The sequence below is a fragment of the Salvelinus namaycush genome, chromosome 9, assembly GCF_016432855.1.
Source record: "Salvelinus namaycush isolate Seneca chromosome 9, SaNama_1.0, whole genome shotgun sequence".
Lineage (NCBI taxonomy): Eukaryota > Metazoa > Chordata > Actinopteri > Salmoniformes > Salmonidae > Salvelinus > Salvelinus namaycush.
In genome coordinates, this window is record NC_052315.1 from 18,401,630 (window position 1) to 18,418,119 (window position 16,490).

Below are 16,490 nucleotides of genomic sequence, written 5' to 3' on the forward strand. Positions count from 1 at the left end.
AAGGGCAGGCATAAATACTCTTGCTTATCTGTTTGTTCTCCAAGTGTTCCGGGCCTCTGATAAAAACATTTAATCAATGTTGTGAAGAGCACTTGGGTCAGAGTGAGCCTTGTATTAAATGTATTGATCATTTGAAACCATTGATGGCTGAATTTAAAGCCATTGACCCTTGGCCTCAGGGAGGTCACCTAGAGGTCACCTAGGATACCAAGTTATGCTTTATGGTGACTCCTAACCTCTTGGAAGTCAATCAGAGGCTGAGTACAGATTTAAAAGGGGGCCAAGAATTTTGATCTTAAAAATGTATGATAAAATAAAGGCTGAATAAATGAACTTAAATGCTGGTCAGTCTCACCTTGCCAGCTTTCAGTTCTTTCTTGGCCAGCTCCACCAGGCAGCGAACCTTGGCGGCGATGCAGAGGTATTTGAAGAAGCGCTGGTGGGAAGACCAGAACTGACCCCACAGGGACTTCCTGCTGACCAGACACAGCTCGTCCGCTGCACGCATGAACACGGCCAGCGCCTCCGCCCACTGAGGAGGACAAACATATATAGGTCAGTCTCCTTGCTCTTTACAAGCTCGTCATCTTACCCTAACAGGGTAGTATTGTACTCTTGCACTTTACAAAAATGTTACAACTTTCTACATACACATACAGACAATCTCCTGCATGGCCAGGAACGACTCCAACACCATCATTAAGTTTGCAGACGACACAACAGTGGTAGGCCTGATCACCGACAACGACGAGACAGCCAATAGGGAGGAGGTCAGAGACCTGGCCGGGTGGTGCCAGAATAACAACCTCTCCCTCAACGTGATCAAGTCTAAGGAGATGATTGTGGACTACAGGAAAAGGAGCACCGAGCACGCCCCTATTCTCATCGACGGGGCTGTAGTGGAGCAGGTTGAGAGTTTCAAGTTCCTTGGTGTCCACATCAACAACAAACTAGAATGGTCCAAACACACCAAGACAGTCGTGAAGAGGGCACTATTCCCCATCAGGAAACAACAAATATTTGGCATGGGTCCTGAGATCCTCAAAAGGTTCTACAGCTGCAACATCGAGAGCATCCTGACCGGTTGCATCACTGCCTGGTACGGCAACTGCTCAGCCTCCGACCGCAAGGCACTTCAGAGGGCAGTGCGTACGGCCCAGTACATCACTGGGGCAAAGTTACCTGCCATCCAGGACCTCTACACCAGGCGGTGCCAGAGGAAGGCCCTAAAAATTGTCAAAGACCCCAGCCACCCCAGTCATAGACTGTTCTCTCTACCGCAAGGCAAGCGGTACCGGAGTGCCAAGTCTAGGACAAAAAGACTTCTCAACAGTTTTTACTCTCAAGCCATAAGACTCCTGAACAGGTAACCAAATGGTTACCCGGACTATTTGCATTGTGCCCCCCCCCCCCCAACTTCTCTTTTACGCTGCTGCTACTCTCTGTTTATCTTATATGCATAGTCACTTTAACATACATTCATGTACATACTACCTCAATTGGCCTGACCAACCAGTGCTCCCGCACATTGGCTAACCGGGCTATCTGCATTGTGTCCCACCACCCGCCAACCCCTCTTTCTACGCTACTGCTACTCTCTGTTCATCATATATGCATAGTCACTTTAACCATACCTACATGTACATACTACCTCAATAAGCCTGACTAACCGGTGTCTGTATATAGCCTTGCTACTCTTATTTTCAAATGTCTTTTTACTGTTGTTTTATTTCTTTACTTATTTATTTCTTTACTGTTGTTTTATTTCTTTACACACACACACACACACACACACACACACACACACACACACACACACACACACACACACACACACACACACACACACACACACACACACACACACACACACACACACACACACACACACACACACCTTTTTTTCACACTATTGGTTAGAGCCTGTAAGTAAGCATTTCACTGTTGTATTCGGCGCACGTGACAAATAAACTTTAATTTGAATCTCACATAATCATGTGTTTTAAAACTCTGATATTATCAGGTCCAACAGAAATATGTGCAATGACTTTGATGTGGAAAAGATTAAGACCTGCACACTGTCTCCAGAACTAAGGCTTAAATGCAAAAATAAAGATGTTTTATTTGGACATCACTCTACATTCTGGTCTTTTAGACCTATTATAATCCTGTGTTATTTATCCGTAGGAAATGTTCACATGGTATATGTAATAGCAAAGATGTTGATATTTCTCTGTCCACTCCTGTACTTTATTCATGTACTTGTTTGCATGTATAGATTTGTTCACTAGATCATGTGACATATGCAATTAACCTCCAATAGAAGCTTAGCGTGTGTGCTCACCAGTCACACTGATGATGGCTTGATGCCAAAACTTTTCTATTTTGTTTTCACCTCATATTTATGCACTTTCCTACACAGTATACATTATTTATGCACCATGATGTCCCACTAAAACATTTATTTTTTGTATTTCAGCCTCAGTTTTGGATTTATTCCTCTATTTCGAACAGTGTGCGGGTCTCCACCTCTACCAGCTTTCATTTCAATGACTTTTGTGTCATGTCTTGACTTCTGTTTTCAAACGTATCAACGCTGCAATGCATCACTTCTCACTTCTAAGAGTAATGTTTTTGTTCTACATTGTCCTTATCCAAATAAACTTAGCAAATAAATGAAATCAACACACACACACTATCAAGTCAGTCTTACCAGTTTGGCAGCTTTGTTGTAGACCAGTTTGAAGTCGTCGTCCAGACCGATCTCCTCGATGCGGAAGGACACCCCTGAGAAGCTCAGCTGCCGGGCGATGTACATCCCACTCACCTTCATGTCCATGGCAACAATCTCCATGGCGCCTACACCCCTGTCAATCAAAAATCAAAGCCACAGGCGGCTTGTCAGCGATGCTGAATCCTGGAAGCCAGGACTGGTCTGGTAGCCACAACATTACGAGATGTCATTCTCACAACATAGATAATCATAAACATTTGAATAATATGATACAGGTGACATAAATCAGGTAAATGACGTGTGGAATAAGGTCAGACCTCTTCTCGATGGCGTGCAGGAAGTCGTCAAAGGTCTTGAAGGGCGTGCCCTCGCCCCAGATCCCCAGGCGGCTCATATAGATCATGTTCTTTGGCTCAGAGGCACCTAGAGGGAGACAGAGAAGCAGGGGTGAGATGTTGATATAGAGAGAGAAAGAGCGAGAGCGGGTGAGAGAGAGAGAGAGTAGCGAAGAGACAGGGAGAGAGAGGGAAGACAGATACAGTCTGAATAAGATTGAGAAAGGGAAACACAGAGATTGGAACAGGAAGACAAACAGTCCTAAAGTACAGGTATTGTGAGAAGGAGCGATAGTGAAAGAGAAGACAGAGGTTCAGGTACAGTGTGAGAAAGGCCCACCTGTGGCACTGGCATAAACCACCCTGGCCAGCGGCAGGTTGTGCTGCAGGTCCAGCACGGCCTTGCCCATCTTGGTGGACGTAGCATTCTTGGCCTTGTGGCATTCGTCAAACACAATCTAGGAACACGGTCAAGGGCAAAGTACTGCAGCTACAAAATGAACTGTAAACATTGAGTGATGTATGCTCTCCTATCACTAGTTACTGGGCTAGATGCCATGCTAGAACTGACAGAAGTGGCAATATCATCCAAACTATTGATCAAGTATGTTCACATTTTAGGGTTTGGGGTTAGTCATTATTAGCGGATAACAGATGCAGTACTTCCATTCTTCTAAAATGGCCAGCTAGATACTTCAGGTAATGGTGGTCATTGAGCAAGGCGATAATGTAGTATACAAGGATACAACTCCATCAAAGCCGGGCTTGCACCAGTCCAGGATCTGCTTGAGTCTGGTGCGGTGCTGCCCCCCTGCTTGGCTCTCTCCGATCAGTGCAGAGTATGTCGCAAACAGTACTCCTTCTGAGGTAGCTGTGTCTCCATACTTTATCTACAGGGAAGTAACATAATCCCAGGTTTCGCCAGGGAAAGACATTAGGTAAATCTGATGGATATGACTGTTCTTGATTGAGAACAAATATTGATCTGGAGTGTGGTTTGCTTTTCCTTCAACACTCACCTTGTTTAAGGCATGCACAGGAATGGTGGGAGCATCTATGTCTTTCAGATCTCTCTCTGCGTCGTATTTCAGGTCATTGGATACACTGAACCTGTGTGGGGAAAGAGGAGAACGAGTGCATCTTTACTAAACAATCGTGGAGCACAACTGAATAGGTTTGTTTTATAGTTTGTAGTAACCAATGGCACTGACTATCAGTGATGGTTTCTAACGCAGGTCACAAAGGCCCCTTCCTGAAGCAATATCCACTACAACTAACGTTTTACAATCAAAACCATGAAATCTAAATCTGTTAGACAGGGAGACCCACTCCTACGTACTGGTAGGAGAAACCTATTAGGTAGGGAGAAACAGAGCTAGGCTGGGTAATGCATTGGGTGGAGTATCTAGTGTCTTACCATAGCGCTTTCTTCCTTCCCTTTAGGTAATTCTCCAGGATGATGCCGGCCACCGTGCGGCCTTTCCCTACTCCGGCCCCGTCTCCTATCAGGAAGCCTGCTCTCTGGTTGTTCTGCAGAATTACCTCGTGTTGCTGGGAGCACACAGGGAGCAGTGTCACTCATGTGTCCACGCAAGTAAAAACACTAACTAACACTTCACATTCTAGTCATCTAGTAGACACTCTTATGAAGACCGGCAATTAATAAAACAGCATCCCATTGAACAAACGTCTTACATAGAAAGATATCAAAATCACAGCTGAAGTAGGTAATACAGCAGAAACAGTTGTTTAAAACCAATGTATACTCTACCCTTTTTTGCATGACCCACATACTGTAGTTCCCAAGAACAAACGTGTTCCTGTCAGACCAGATGTGTGAGTTCAGGGGTCAGAGGTGATAGAGTGGTGTGTTACCTGGCATGCGTAGATGATGGCCTCTAGCTGCAGGGCAGAGAGCAGGCCACAGTTGATGGTGGAGTCAGGAATGGACAGAGTGTAGGTGATGTCAGGTGGAGGGACGCTGGACAGCGTGTTGGTCTCCACCACTATGTCTGGGTGGGAGATCCCTATGGTGGCTGAGGAAGGACAAAATAGTTTAAAGATTGAATGGACAGACAAAACCTTACTCAGCCCCTCACAGACTAACTACCAGTATCAGATGGTATTATTATTTTATTATGAGGAAACTATGTGTAGTAATACCACGGAAAAATATTACTACTGCAAAATAATAATTCCTTCCACAAAGGAAACCAATAAAACAGGATAAATAGGTTGTGTCTTGAGAGTAGTGTAGGGCAGCGTACATTTGGATGGTTTGTAGTCAGCGTAGGTGTCTACATGTCCCAGCTCCTCTGTCTCTTCCTCCTCCTCCTCTGCATCCTCTTCTGCCGGAGTCTGGTTTCTCTGAGCCTGCAGAAGCAAGGGGACACAGGTCATTTAGTTAATATCCTGTCCATTACTGGTCTCCTCGCCATCTACACTGGTATGATACAACTGGACAGGTGAAAAGCAAATGCCCCTGTTTTCTTTTCAGATCAGTGCAGATGAGGAAGAGATGTCAGTAAAATATCCTCAACCAACTGGACAAGATAGATGTGAGGTGAAATGAACAAACAACATATTTGTGGATGGTTACAGGTCAAGGGGTGGAAAGACTGCTAATTGGACATAATTAACCTAATAAGGTTAATTCATTAATGTCAACGGGAGCCTGATTGGACATCAGATCATTAGCCTTCAGTGTTTCGGAAAGACTCCGAAGAGCAAAGCCTCACAGGAAGATTCATTTTGACAAAGAAGTTACCAAAACCGACTGCTTTACTCAATATATTATTTCAAAACCTGTTTTTGGAACGTCCGCAAAAATACAGCAACAATTCACTTGAATTAAAACATTTATGCCGGGGCCTCCCGAGTGGTGCAGCGGTCTAAGGCAGACCCGGGTTCATTCCCAGGCTGTGCCACAACCGGCGGGGAGTCCCATAGGACTCCCATAGGACTCCCCGCCACAATTGGCCCAGCTCCGTCTGGGTTAGGGGAGGGTTTGGCGGGGGGGTCATGTTATTTGGCTCATCGCACTCTAGCGACTCCTTGTGGCGGGCCGGGTGCCTGCAGGCTGACCCCAGTTGCCAGTTGAACAGTGTTTCCTCCGACACATTGGTGCGGCTGGCTTCCGGGTTAAGGGTGTTACTGAGCGCGGTTAGACGGGTGATGTTTTGGAGGATGCATGATTCCACCTTCGAGTTCCGAGCCCGTCGGGGAGTTGCAGCGATGAGACATGATCAAAAAAGGGGCAAAAAAAATTACAAATAACATTTATGGCAATCTCATTTTGAATTTAGTGCCGCATATTTAAAATGATGCAGTCAGTGTTGGCTCCATTTCCACATTCTTATGCCTGTCAAAACGGGGCCCTCAGTCAGTCACTTGACTAATTTAGGTCTGATTAGATTTGAAGGGTTGAGGCTACCTGGTATCCTCCCAAAGGTGGGGTGCTGATAATGGCAGAGATATCCTCCAAACTGTTCAAACCCTGAAACCTGTTGGCATTCAGCTGCAGGGAGAACAAACAAAAAACAAACACAAACTAATGAAAAGATACAAGTCACACTGAGTGGTGAGTGAGTGTATGTCATGAATGTGGGAACATCTGGAAACACAACATGAGAGAGAGTGATGAGTCATCTTGTCAGTGACAGCCAGCTAGATAATGGATAAAATAATAACAGAACCTATAGGAAAAATACAAAGACTCAAACGTTCCCATTTCTGAGTTAATTTGCTACCATGCTCTCTTTACAGAGATGAGTTGTAAACATATCTGACCCCTAGAGGCAACATTTACCAACTGCACATGATGTGTATTTGAGAATTGCTGTTTAGTGTTAAGCACACAGACACTTGATCTTGTTTTTAGAGTGAGTGTGTATGTGTGGGTATGAGCATAGTGGTGTTAGTTATCTAGGTAGTAGTGTGTGGTGAAGCATGTACAGTGCCGTCAGAAAGTATTCACACCCCTTTACTTTCCACAATTTGTTGTGCTACAGATTTTTGGTCAATGGCCTACTACACACAATAATGTCAAAGTGGAATTAAGTTTTTCAAAATGTTCACAAATTAATACAAAAATAAAAAGCTTAAATACATTTTTTATTTAACCAGGCAAGTCAGTTAAGAACAAATTCATATTTTACAATGACAGCCTACCCCGGCCAAACCCTCCCCTAACCCGGACTACGCTGGGCCAATTGTGCGCCGCCCTATTGGACTCCTGATCACGGCCGGTTATGATACAGTCCGGGATCGAATCAGGGTCTGTAGTGTTAACTCTAGCACTGAGATGCAGTGCCTTAGACCTCTGCGCCACCCGGGAGTCAGTAAGTAATCAACCCCTTAATTGTGGAAAGCCTAAATAAGGAGTAAACATTTGCTTAACAAGTCCCATAATAAATGGAATGTTTAATATGATTTTTGAATGACTACCTCATCTGTACCCCACACATACATTTATCTGTAAGGTCCCTCAGACGAGCAGTGAATTTCAAACACAGATTCAAGCTCAAAGACCAGGGAGGTTTTCCAATCCCTCGTAAAGAAGGGCACCTATTGGTAGATGGGTAAAAACTGTAAAAGCAGACATTGAACATCCCTTTTGAGCATGTTGAAGTTATTAATTACACTTTGGATGGTGTATCAATACACCCAGTCACTACAAAGATACAGGTGTCCTCTAACTCAGTTGTCAGAGAGGAAGGAAACCGCTCAGGGATTTCACGAGGCTAAAGGTGACTTTAAAATAGTTACAGAATTTAATGGCTGTGATAGGATGGATCAACAACATTAACCTAATTGACAGAGTAAAAAGAAGGAAGCCTGTACAGAATTCCAAAACAAGCATCCTATTTGCAAAAAGGCACTAAAGTAATGCCACAAAAAATATGGCAAAGCAATTAACATAATGTAGCTAAGCATAGGCAAAATCCTAGAGGAAAACCTGGTTCAGTCTGCTTTCCACCAGACACTGGGAGATTAATTCAATTTTCAGCAGGACAATAACCTAAAGAACCAAATCTCCACTGGAGTTGCTTAACAAGTAGACAGTGAATGTTCCTGAGTGGCCGAGAAACAGTTTTGACTTAAATCTACTTGAAAATCTATCCCAAGATGTGAACATAGTTGTCTAGCAATGATCAATTTGACAGAGCTATAAGAATTTTGAAAAGAATAATGGGCAAATGTTGCACAATCCAGGTGTGAAAAACTCTTAGAGACTTTCCCAGAAAGACTCACAGCTGTAATGCTGCCAAAGGTGCTTTTACAAAGTATTGACTCAGAGGTGTGAATCCTTATGTAAATGACATATTTCTGTATTTCATTTTCAATGCATTTGAAAAAATGTCTAAAAACATGTTTTCACTTTGTCATGAATACATTTTGAATTCAGGCTGTAACAAGAAAATTTGGAATATGTCAAGGGTATGAATAGTTTCTGAAGGCAGTTATGCATGTTTCCTTGTTTTGTGTGAGAAAAAGAAAACGGCTTATGTGTGTTTTCTGACGTGTTTATTTCTGTGTGTGAGTGTGTATGAGTGAGAGTCTCTCTCTCTGTGTGTGTGCGCGCGTAGTCAGGTCCCCTCACCTCCAGCTGGCTCTGTGCTGGTGTGTTTATGTCCCATATCGTGGGCACGTGGGCCAGGTTATCTGTGGGGATGAAGGCCTGGGCATCGGCGTAGTCTGACAGTGAGTCGGCCGGAGAGGAGAATAGAGAGTTGGAGAGGTCATCGATGCAGGACAGGTCCTGGAAACAGAGACAGGGCAACAGACAATATGTTAGTTCATTCTCTCCTTTCTGGATCAAGTTAGTGCTGCTGGCACCTTTTTATATGTCAGCAGATTCCATGGGGTATAACAAGGACAGTTGTTTATCTTTGTACTGTGGGATTATTCCTTGGTTTACCATTGTTATTACAAAAAAATATCCAATGCCAAAAAGCACACACTGTACAATCAAACTGCTTCCAGTATGTTCTGAATATTCATTATGCAATATAACATATTATGCATGATGATTTTGTGACAACAAATTTGACCTAAATCTTATTCTACAAGCATAACAGAGCAGTTGTACTTCTCATACAGAGGTTAAGGGAGGGACATGACGACACACTAGGCCTGGTCCTCAGCCAACATACCACTCTCTCTGGAGAGCATAGCCTAATTAGACAGATGTGAATGTGTGTGTGGAGCGTCTGTGTCTCTCATTTCAGGCATGGCTGCCTTCCAGACCCTCTCCATTCATATTGTAGCAGCTCCATTTGCCATGTTCACTAACTACCTCCCACAGGCACCCCCTGAGACCTATAAACATGGACCCAGAGAGAGGGTGGGAGAGAGAGACAAGCCCCATGGAGGAGATGCCATGTCTAGGACCCGACACTGTGTGTGTGTGCGTGTGTGTGTGTGAGAGAAAGAGTGTGTGTGTGTGTGGTGATGTAATACACACGTGTGCTCGTAAATGTATTTGTGTGGGTTTATGTACTGTATGTGTGAGTGCGTGCTTAAATACAAGAGTTGGTAACTATGTGTATAGTGTTCCCACAGTATGATTGGCTGGTCGGTCATTGGTAGAGGCTCCCACACCCCCACACTTCAGTTCAGTGGAAACACCCAGAGGCCAATGCATCAACTTAGCCCAGCGTTGCATAACAAGAGCAGGGGCTCCAACCACAGATGACCCAGCAGCCAAAGACAGATATACACCATGGAATAAAACACTATCTAATATCAAAGGACTGACTAGGGACAGCAGGTAGGACACCCTGTCCAGCACAGTAAGATCCTACAGCAGAGCAATACACTCAAAATTAAGCCTAATAAAGAATGGAAAACATGCTCGTCGCACAAGCTGTTACTGAAACATTTTCCACGGTCAATAAGAGTACAGTTGTGCTGTGTACATTACTAGATTATGTGGGAAGAAGGGGCCTAGCCAGAGTGACTACACTCTACATACTACAGAACATACACTATATATACAAAAGTATGTGAACACCCCTTCAAATTAGTGGATTCGGCTATTTCGGCCACACCCGTTGCTGACAGGTGTATAAAATCGAGCACAAAGCCATGCAATCTCCATAGACAAACATTGACAGTAGAATGGCCTTACTGAAGAGTTCAGTGACTTTCAACGTGGCACCATCACAGGATGCGTCCTTTCCAACAAGTCAGTTTATAAAATTTCTGCCCTGGTCAACTGTTTAATTTTGTACTTTACCCCCTTTTTCTCCCCAATATCGTGATATCCAATTGCGATCTTGTCTCATCGCTGCAACTCCCCAACGGGCTCGGGAGAGGCGAAGGTCGAGTCATGCGTCCTCCGAAACGACCCACCAAACCGCGCTCCTTAACACTTGCTCGCTTAACCCAGAAGCAAGCTGCACCAATGTATTGGAGGAAACACCATTCAATTGACGACCGAAGTCAGCCTGCAGGCGCATGGCCCGCCAGAAGCGCGAAGAGCTTACACCTTTGGGATGAATTGGAACGCCGACAGCGAACCAGGTCTAAGCGCCCAACATCAGTGTCCGACCTCACTACTGCTCGTGGCTGAATGGAAACAAGTCCCCACAGCAATGTTCCAACTTCGAGTGGAAAGCCTTCCCAGAAGAGTGGAGACTGTTATAGCAGCGAAGGGGGGACCAACTCCATATTAATGCACATCATTTTAGAGTGAGATGTTCGACGAGCAGGAGTCCACATACTTTTGGTCATGTAATGTACGTACACACCCCAGGCTGGGAGGTTTCACAACCGACCAGCGAGGACAGGAGAGGGACTATAATAGGCAGGATAGCAGCTCTAGGGGAACCCTAAGGGGGCTAGAAGCCGGCCAACAGGGTCTGTGTGTGTGTTTACAAGGTCAGAGGAGCAGGATGAGTGGTGCGGTTGTGTGTGTGATATATATGTGTCTTAAGGGTGGTAAAGAACTCCTAAAGAGAGGTTTTGCAAGGGCACAGCACTCAGCTAATCAGTGTTTACTGGAAGCGCTCTGATTACACTCCTGGTTGTGTCGTGTGTGTGTGCACTTGTGCATGTGTTCGCTCTGCTAGGGCAAGATCAGACTTGAGCTCTGAAAGCAGCCTCTTGAAGTTTTGTGCCTGTGGCCAGCTAAAATGGAACAGCTGCATTTTTTGTGTGTGACAGAAGAGAAATGGGGAAGAGAAGCCGAGACGATCCCTGGAAACTCTCCCCCCTCCATTCCTCCACCAGTGCCCCTCCCACCACCATTCCAAGAAACGTGGCTGTTCCGGCAGAAGAGTGATTAGTAAACAAGGAGGAACAAAATGTAACCAGAGGCAGACATATACTACACCCCTCCCCCCAACTGCTCAGCAGTTCCTACAGTGAAAACACAAGCTTAGTGATGAATTCCGTCCTACAGTGAACATAAGGAAGGGCTTCATACTCTCTTACACTAGAAACTAGGCATCCTTCATTACGGCTCTTACCTACAATTAGACTCACCACAAAAAGACCAGACGATGTAGCATGCACATGCACATTTTGTTTATTGATTGACAAATTGATATTGTCATGAACTGTCAGATATCAGAAATAATGACGTCCTTTTCCCCACCCCTCCTGCTCAGACAGGACGAACCGTATCATCAAAAGCAAAGATGAGACGGCAGCCTTTCCCTCTCAGAGCCAGGATAAGAGCTTTGATTATGAACAAACAGAAACAGCCCCCTACCCAAACATCATGGCCAAGGTCGTTCTTCTCTAAAATCACCAACCAATTGGACCTCCAGCTCCACGAATCTCCACTCACAGAGAGAGCGAGAGGAGAGGGAGAGAGAATAACCCGAGCAGACTGGAATGTATTTTTCTTAATAAATGTGAAGCAAGGCAAGTGTGACTGGTAAAGCACTATTAGTTCCCGCAGTAAGGCGGCTGGTGCTGCAGCTAAGATGATGTTCTGTGAGGCAGAGATAAGGCCTGAATTCCAACTGCACTGATGGTAATCTGGCCAACAACAGCCACAGACTGCCTGGCTCCTAATCCTCACAGGACAAAACATGGAGATGGTAGAGTGAGCGAGCGATGGGAAACATGGAGAAATCTGTGAATGAGTGAGTGGTGTGTGTCCGTGCATGCACATGCAGGCTCATGCGTGTGTGTGTGAGAGAGTGAGTGGTAGCAGACAGTGTATGGCCTTTGTGAGAGAAAAGGATTTCAAAGTGAAAATCCAGGACAAGTTGTGCGTTCATTTATGAAACGGCAGAGCTGCGTGTTGGTCGGCTAGTTCCCAGTTTGTGGGTCAGTCCTCATGTCATCACACAAAGCCAGTCCTTCACAGGTTCCTCTTACACTACACTTTCTCCTGTTTTAGTGCTTAACCCAGCATTCTCCTTTTCTCATCATCCTGACCCACACACAGAGGAAAACCACATTCATGCCCATATATACAGTACCTGTAGGCCCCCTTTCCACAATCCTTCAGTCACATGATACAACCCCCTGGATGTAACCACAGAGACACACACGCACTAAATTATGTTTGAGAGCCTGGGATAATGGCAGTTGTCTGGCTGCATTGAGTAATGGAAACATTGAGAGTAAAGAATCGCTGCAATTAGCATCCCTGTCAGAAAGCAAGGCAACGCATACACTGCTGGGTCTGAGATTACTGTGTTGACTGCCTCCTGAGTTAACGCAGCACTGCCAATGACAAAGCCATCAAACATGAATCACTCACAAATATCTGTATTTGTTGTTAATTGGGCCATCTTGTACTGGATGTCTTTTAGCTAGCCGACATTCTTATTTTCCTTGTCATGTGAAGTAAACACATTTAATAACAAAACAAACATCCCGTCTCTGGCCAAGGAGTCCTTAAGAATAAATGTCAACCATGAAATCATCATTTATCAGTGTCATGACTGTGTATACGTCACTTAAGGCATCCAGGGAGGGGGGGGGGCTTTCCCAACATAATTAAAATAATGATAGTAGCTTTACATAGCAGGTTTGTGATAAGACATGAGGCTGGTCATTGTTCAGCAACTGTAGAAGGCATGGCTCTTCTCGGTTCAGCTCAAGAACGTATGTCTATCTTTTCAGGAAGTCGTAACATACAATAGTGTTTCTCTCTTGCCCATTTCAGCTCCCGGATGAAGTTGCCCGTATTACACTCATCTTAGGTCAGTTTGACATTTTATCCACTAATAGTAAAGGTTTTTATTTGGTGGTGTGGATAAGCTAATCCTAGGTTTGTATCCCCCCCCACCCCAGGGGGAATAAGCAGACTTCCTGAAGCCCTAACCACCACTTCTTCCTCACCCCCCCACCCCAGAGGGAATAAGCAGACTTCCTGAAGCCCTAACCACCACTTCTTCTTCTTCCTCCTCCTCCTCCAAAGAAGCTGACGAGGCAGCCAGGGAATCCCCCTCTACTCAGCCAGGCCAGCCCAGGAAGTGGAGAGTCACACAGACATCCAGTACGTCTCAAGACAACAAACTCTCATTGTGATGTTTTGTTTGAATGTTTTCCTACCCAACATTTGCTGTAGTTAGTGTTTTTAGCAGAATGACAACACAGACGTCCTTCTTTCCTCTCCACTGCTGTGTGGTCTATTAAAAAGTAAATCAATTGTACAGCCTTTCTCCAATCGTGGCTCTTTTAAATCCCATGGCATTAGGTCAGGAGCCAAGTAGTTCTGTGAAGTTCCAATATGCCAGCCTGTGTGGACTCAAGTTGATGACATCACTGTCCACAGTGCCGGACGCCAACACAGCTGGTTGAAACACTCCCAACAGCAGTAGCTTGTGTGGAAACAACTTACCCTCCCCCAATCCTAACCTTTTAATTCCAGGTAGGGGACGTAAAACAGACCTTAAAATCAGTGTCTGTCTGGGACAGGGGTCAGCAACTGTTGTGTAGGAGGGACGGCAGGAGGAGGAAGCCCCACCTGTCTCCAGGGGCCTGTGTGGGTCACGTGGTCCCTGAATGGAACCCAGTACCTACTGCTGTCACCAGAGCCTGACGGATGGCCTGGGGCCACGGAGCGGTCTGGATTATTTTATCCCAGGCAGTCTGTTACCCACATCACCTAACATGCTGTACAGGGATACCCACAGAGGCCTTTACGTCCTGCCCAGCCACAGGAAAGAAGGGAAGCTGGCCTCTGGAACTTTCCAATGCTTGCACACTTTTCAATAATAAAAGAATGCCATAGCAGGCTATCATATTTTAATGATTAAAAAAGAATACAGTTGGCTATGAGGCCTGCTGAGATGGCTTTGTCTGTTTTGGGTTGGCAGGGAGCGAAGGAGACTCTCTCAGGCTGTGGAGGGGCAGTAGGTCACAACGATCCTCTTACTCCAACAGCAGCACCACCATAAAATGCATTCAGACGGGTACAACGTTAAGATAAGAGAAATGTAATGTAGAAGTGTCTGTTCTACACACCAGACAATAATGTATGGTGTAAACAGCACATTTATATCTGAATGTTACGCAATGCTCAATTCTCTTACACGGAACACCTCTCTTCTTCCCCGCAACAATGAGCTCACAGTCAACTTAGTCAGCTTTAATAAGAAATCTGAATAAGCTAGTCACCCGATAGGGAAGAGGGTTAGCCCAATAGGAGGGCAGCAGTCAGCGGCCCCAGTGATCTCTCTGCCAATAGGAAGTACAGAAGGGCTGGGTGGCGAGCAGCTGACACACACTGGGAGCAGGTCTATAGTATAATTTGTCTTCCTCTCCTGCTTTCTTTCTTTATCGAAATCTGCACTGTGAAAGAACTGGACAGGTGATATCACTTTTTTTAATGGTGGATATTCATATCACTTTCACCCATCTTTATTTCTTTCTTTCTTCAGAACAGTGCAGATGACAGAAAGGAGTATTGAGATGCACCCATTGTCTCTGAAAAACAAAGAGGGTGGGACTCTGAAGCTTACCGTAAACCAGCACCACGTGTGACTCAGGAATCAGAACAAATAAAAGCAACACACACCTAAGAGGAAACAAAACCGGTCAAGTTGATATTGTGTGTGTGCAGTTGTGTGTGTGTGTGTTTTGGGGTGGGGGGCAGATGTGAGCCTGCATTCTCATGGCTTAAGGGAAATGGATTCATCAGGGTGCTGACGTCAGATAACTCAGTTCCCAAGAATTGCCTGGTTATTGTGCAGCCTAAGATTGCATCACACTCCACAACACTTACAATGTCAATATCCATATTATGGACACACTAAATAGGCTCAAATAAATTAAATCCAAAAATCTTTTCAGTTTTGACCAGGGTTAGGACCAGTTCAAGGGAACAAATAAAAGAAAACAGAAAAAAAAACGCACATTTTCAAGGAACAGAACCAGAACCGAGAATGAAAGTGATCTTCAATGTTCTGGAAGAGAACCATTATTTTAAAAGAATGGTAACCGGTAAATAACGTTATTTTACATTCCGGGCATTTTTTTCCCAGTCCCACAAAAATGGAACAATGCGCATACGCAAAGCCCCCACTGTCACTCAAACTACTTCCAGTAGTTAACAAGCTTGTTAGCTAGCTAGCTTGTTGCTAGCTCTGGTTTAGCTCTGGAAAACTTGGCAGCATTATGTGTAATGTAATGGAACTGAGAGTCATGGTCAAGGGCTAGCTCTGGTCCAACGTTAGTTACGCCAACTCTGAATTTCAAAGAAATTCAAAGTTCCTCCATTGAAGCTGCTCCTCTGTAGGTATAATTCTGTGAGCATAATTCAGATAATGCATGTCATAACAAAAATACCCAGTGCTTCATGCCCAGCGCTCTCCTCATCTGCAAAATTTCAGTCGCATGTTGCACCCTACTTGTCTGTCCAATGCATGTACATAGCTTGCCTGCTCCATAGCTTGCCCGCTCCATAGCAAGCTGCTCTATCCATTGGTGAAGTAATTTAATGTTGAGTTAAATGTAAAAATAAAATTAATTCAGAGGTTTAAAAAGGAACAGAAAGGAACGATAAACAGTTGTTTGGTTCAAACCGGTTCAGAACTTTATTTTGCTGGTTGGAACAGTGGAATGGAATGCAAATTAATGTGTGGTTCTGTTCAGAACTAAACAATTGGAAAATAATTTTGCTTCTAACCCCTGGTTTTAATCAAAATTACAATGACATATCTTTTAATGCCAGTTTATCTTTTGATTTGGAATGGAATTGGCTGAAGAAAAAAAAGCCCCCTCTAAAATCCTACCCCACACACTGGCACTCCAACACCAGAAGCCCGTGAACTCAGTTAACCTTCCGGTCTCCCAGTTCCAGTAAAACATGCCTTGCTGCCAATCCGGGCCTAAAATAGTGCTGACTCCCTTGTATCTGCAGTGGACATGACAAGACGACAAGAGACGAGACAGAGACAGACAGGACGACAAGAGACGAGACAGAGACAGACAGAGAGAGACAGAGACAG

The 16,490-nt window shown here is 44.7% G+C and overlaps 1 protein-coding gene across 1 annotated transcript in view; it reads right to left on the reverse strand.

The window, feature by feature from the left end:
• Positions 1-16,490, reverse strand: part of LOC120053785 (protein strawberry notch homolog 2-like) — a 35,745-nt gene that overhangs the window by 17,327 nt on the left and 1,928 nt on the right. The window contains exons 2-12 of the mRNA XM_039001030.1: positions 8,672-8,830; positions 6,503-6,586; positions 5,337-5,442; positions 4,945-5,105; positions 4,487-4,620; positions 4,089-4,179; positions 3,816-3,959; positions 3,410-3,527; positions 3,052-3,157; positions 2,714-2,867; positions 356-532 (exon numbers count right to left, since the gene is read on the reverse strand). Coding sequence (XP_038856958.1) covers positions 356-532; positions 2,714-2,867; positions 3,052-3,157; positions 3,410-3,527; positions 3,816-3,959; positions 4,089-4,179; positions 4,487-4,620; positions 4,945-5,105; positions 5,337-5,442; positions 6,503-6,586; positions 8,672-8,830 — 1,434 coding nt within the window. The remainder of the gene's footprint in view (positions 1-355; positions 533-2,713; positions 2,868-3,051; positions 3,158-3,409; positions 3,528-3,815; positions 3,960-4,088; positions 4,180-4,486; positions 4,621-4,944; positions 5,106-5,336; positions 5,443-6,502; positions 6,587-8,671; positions 8,831-16,490) is intronic.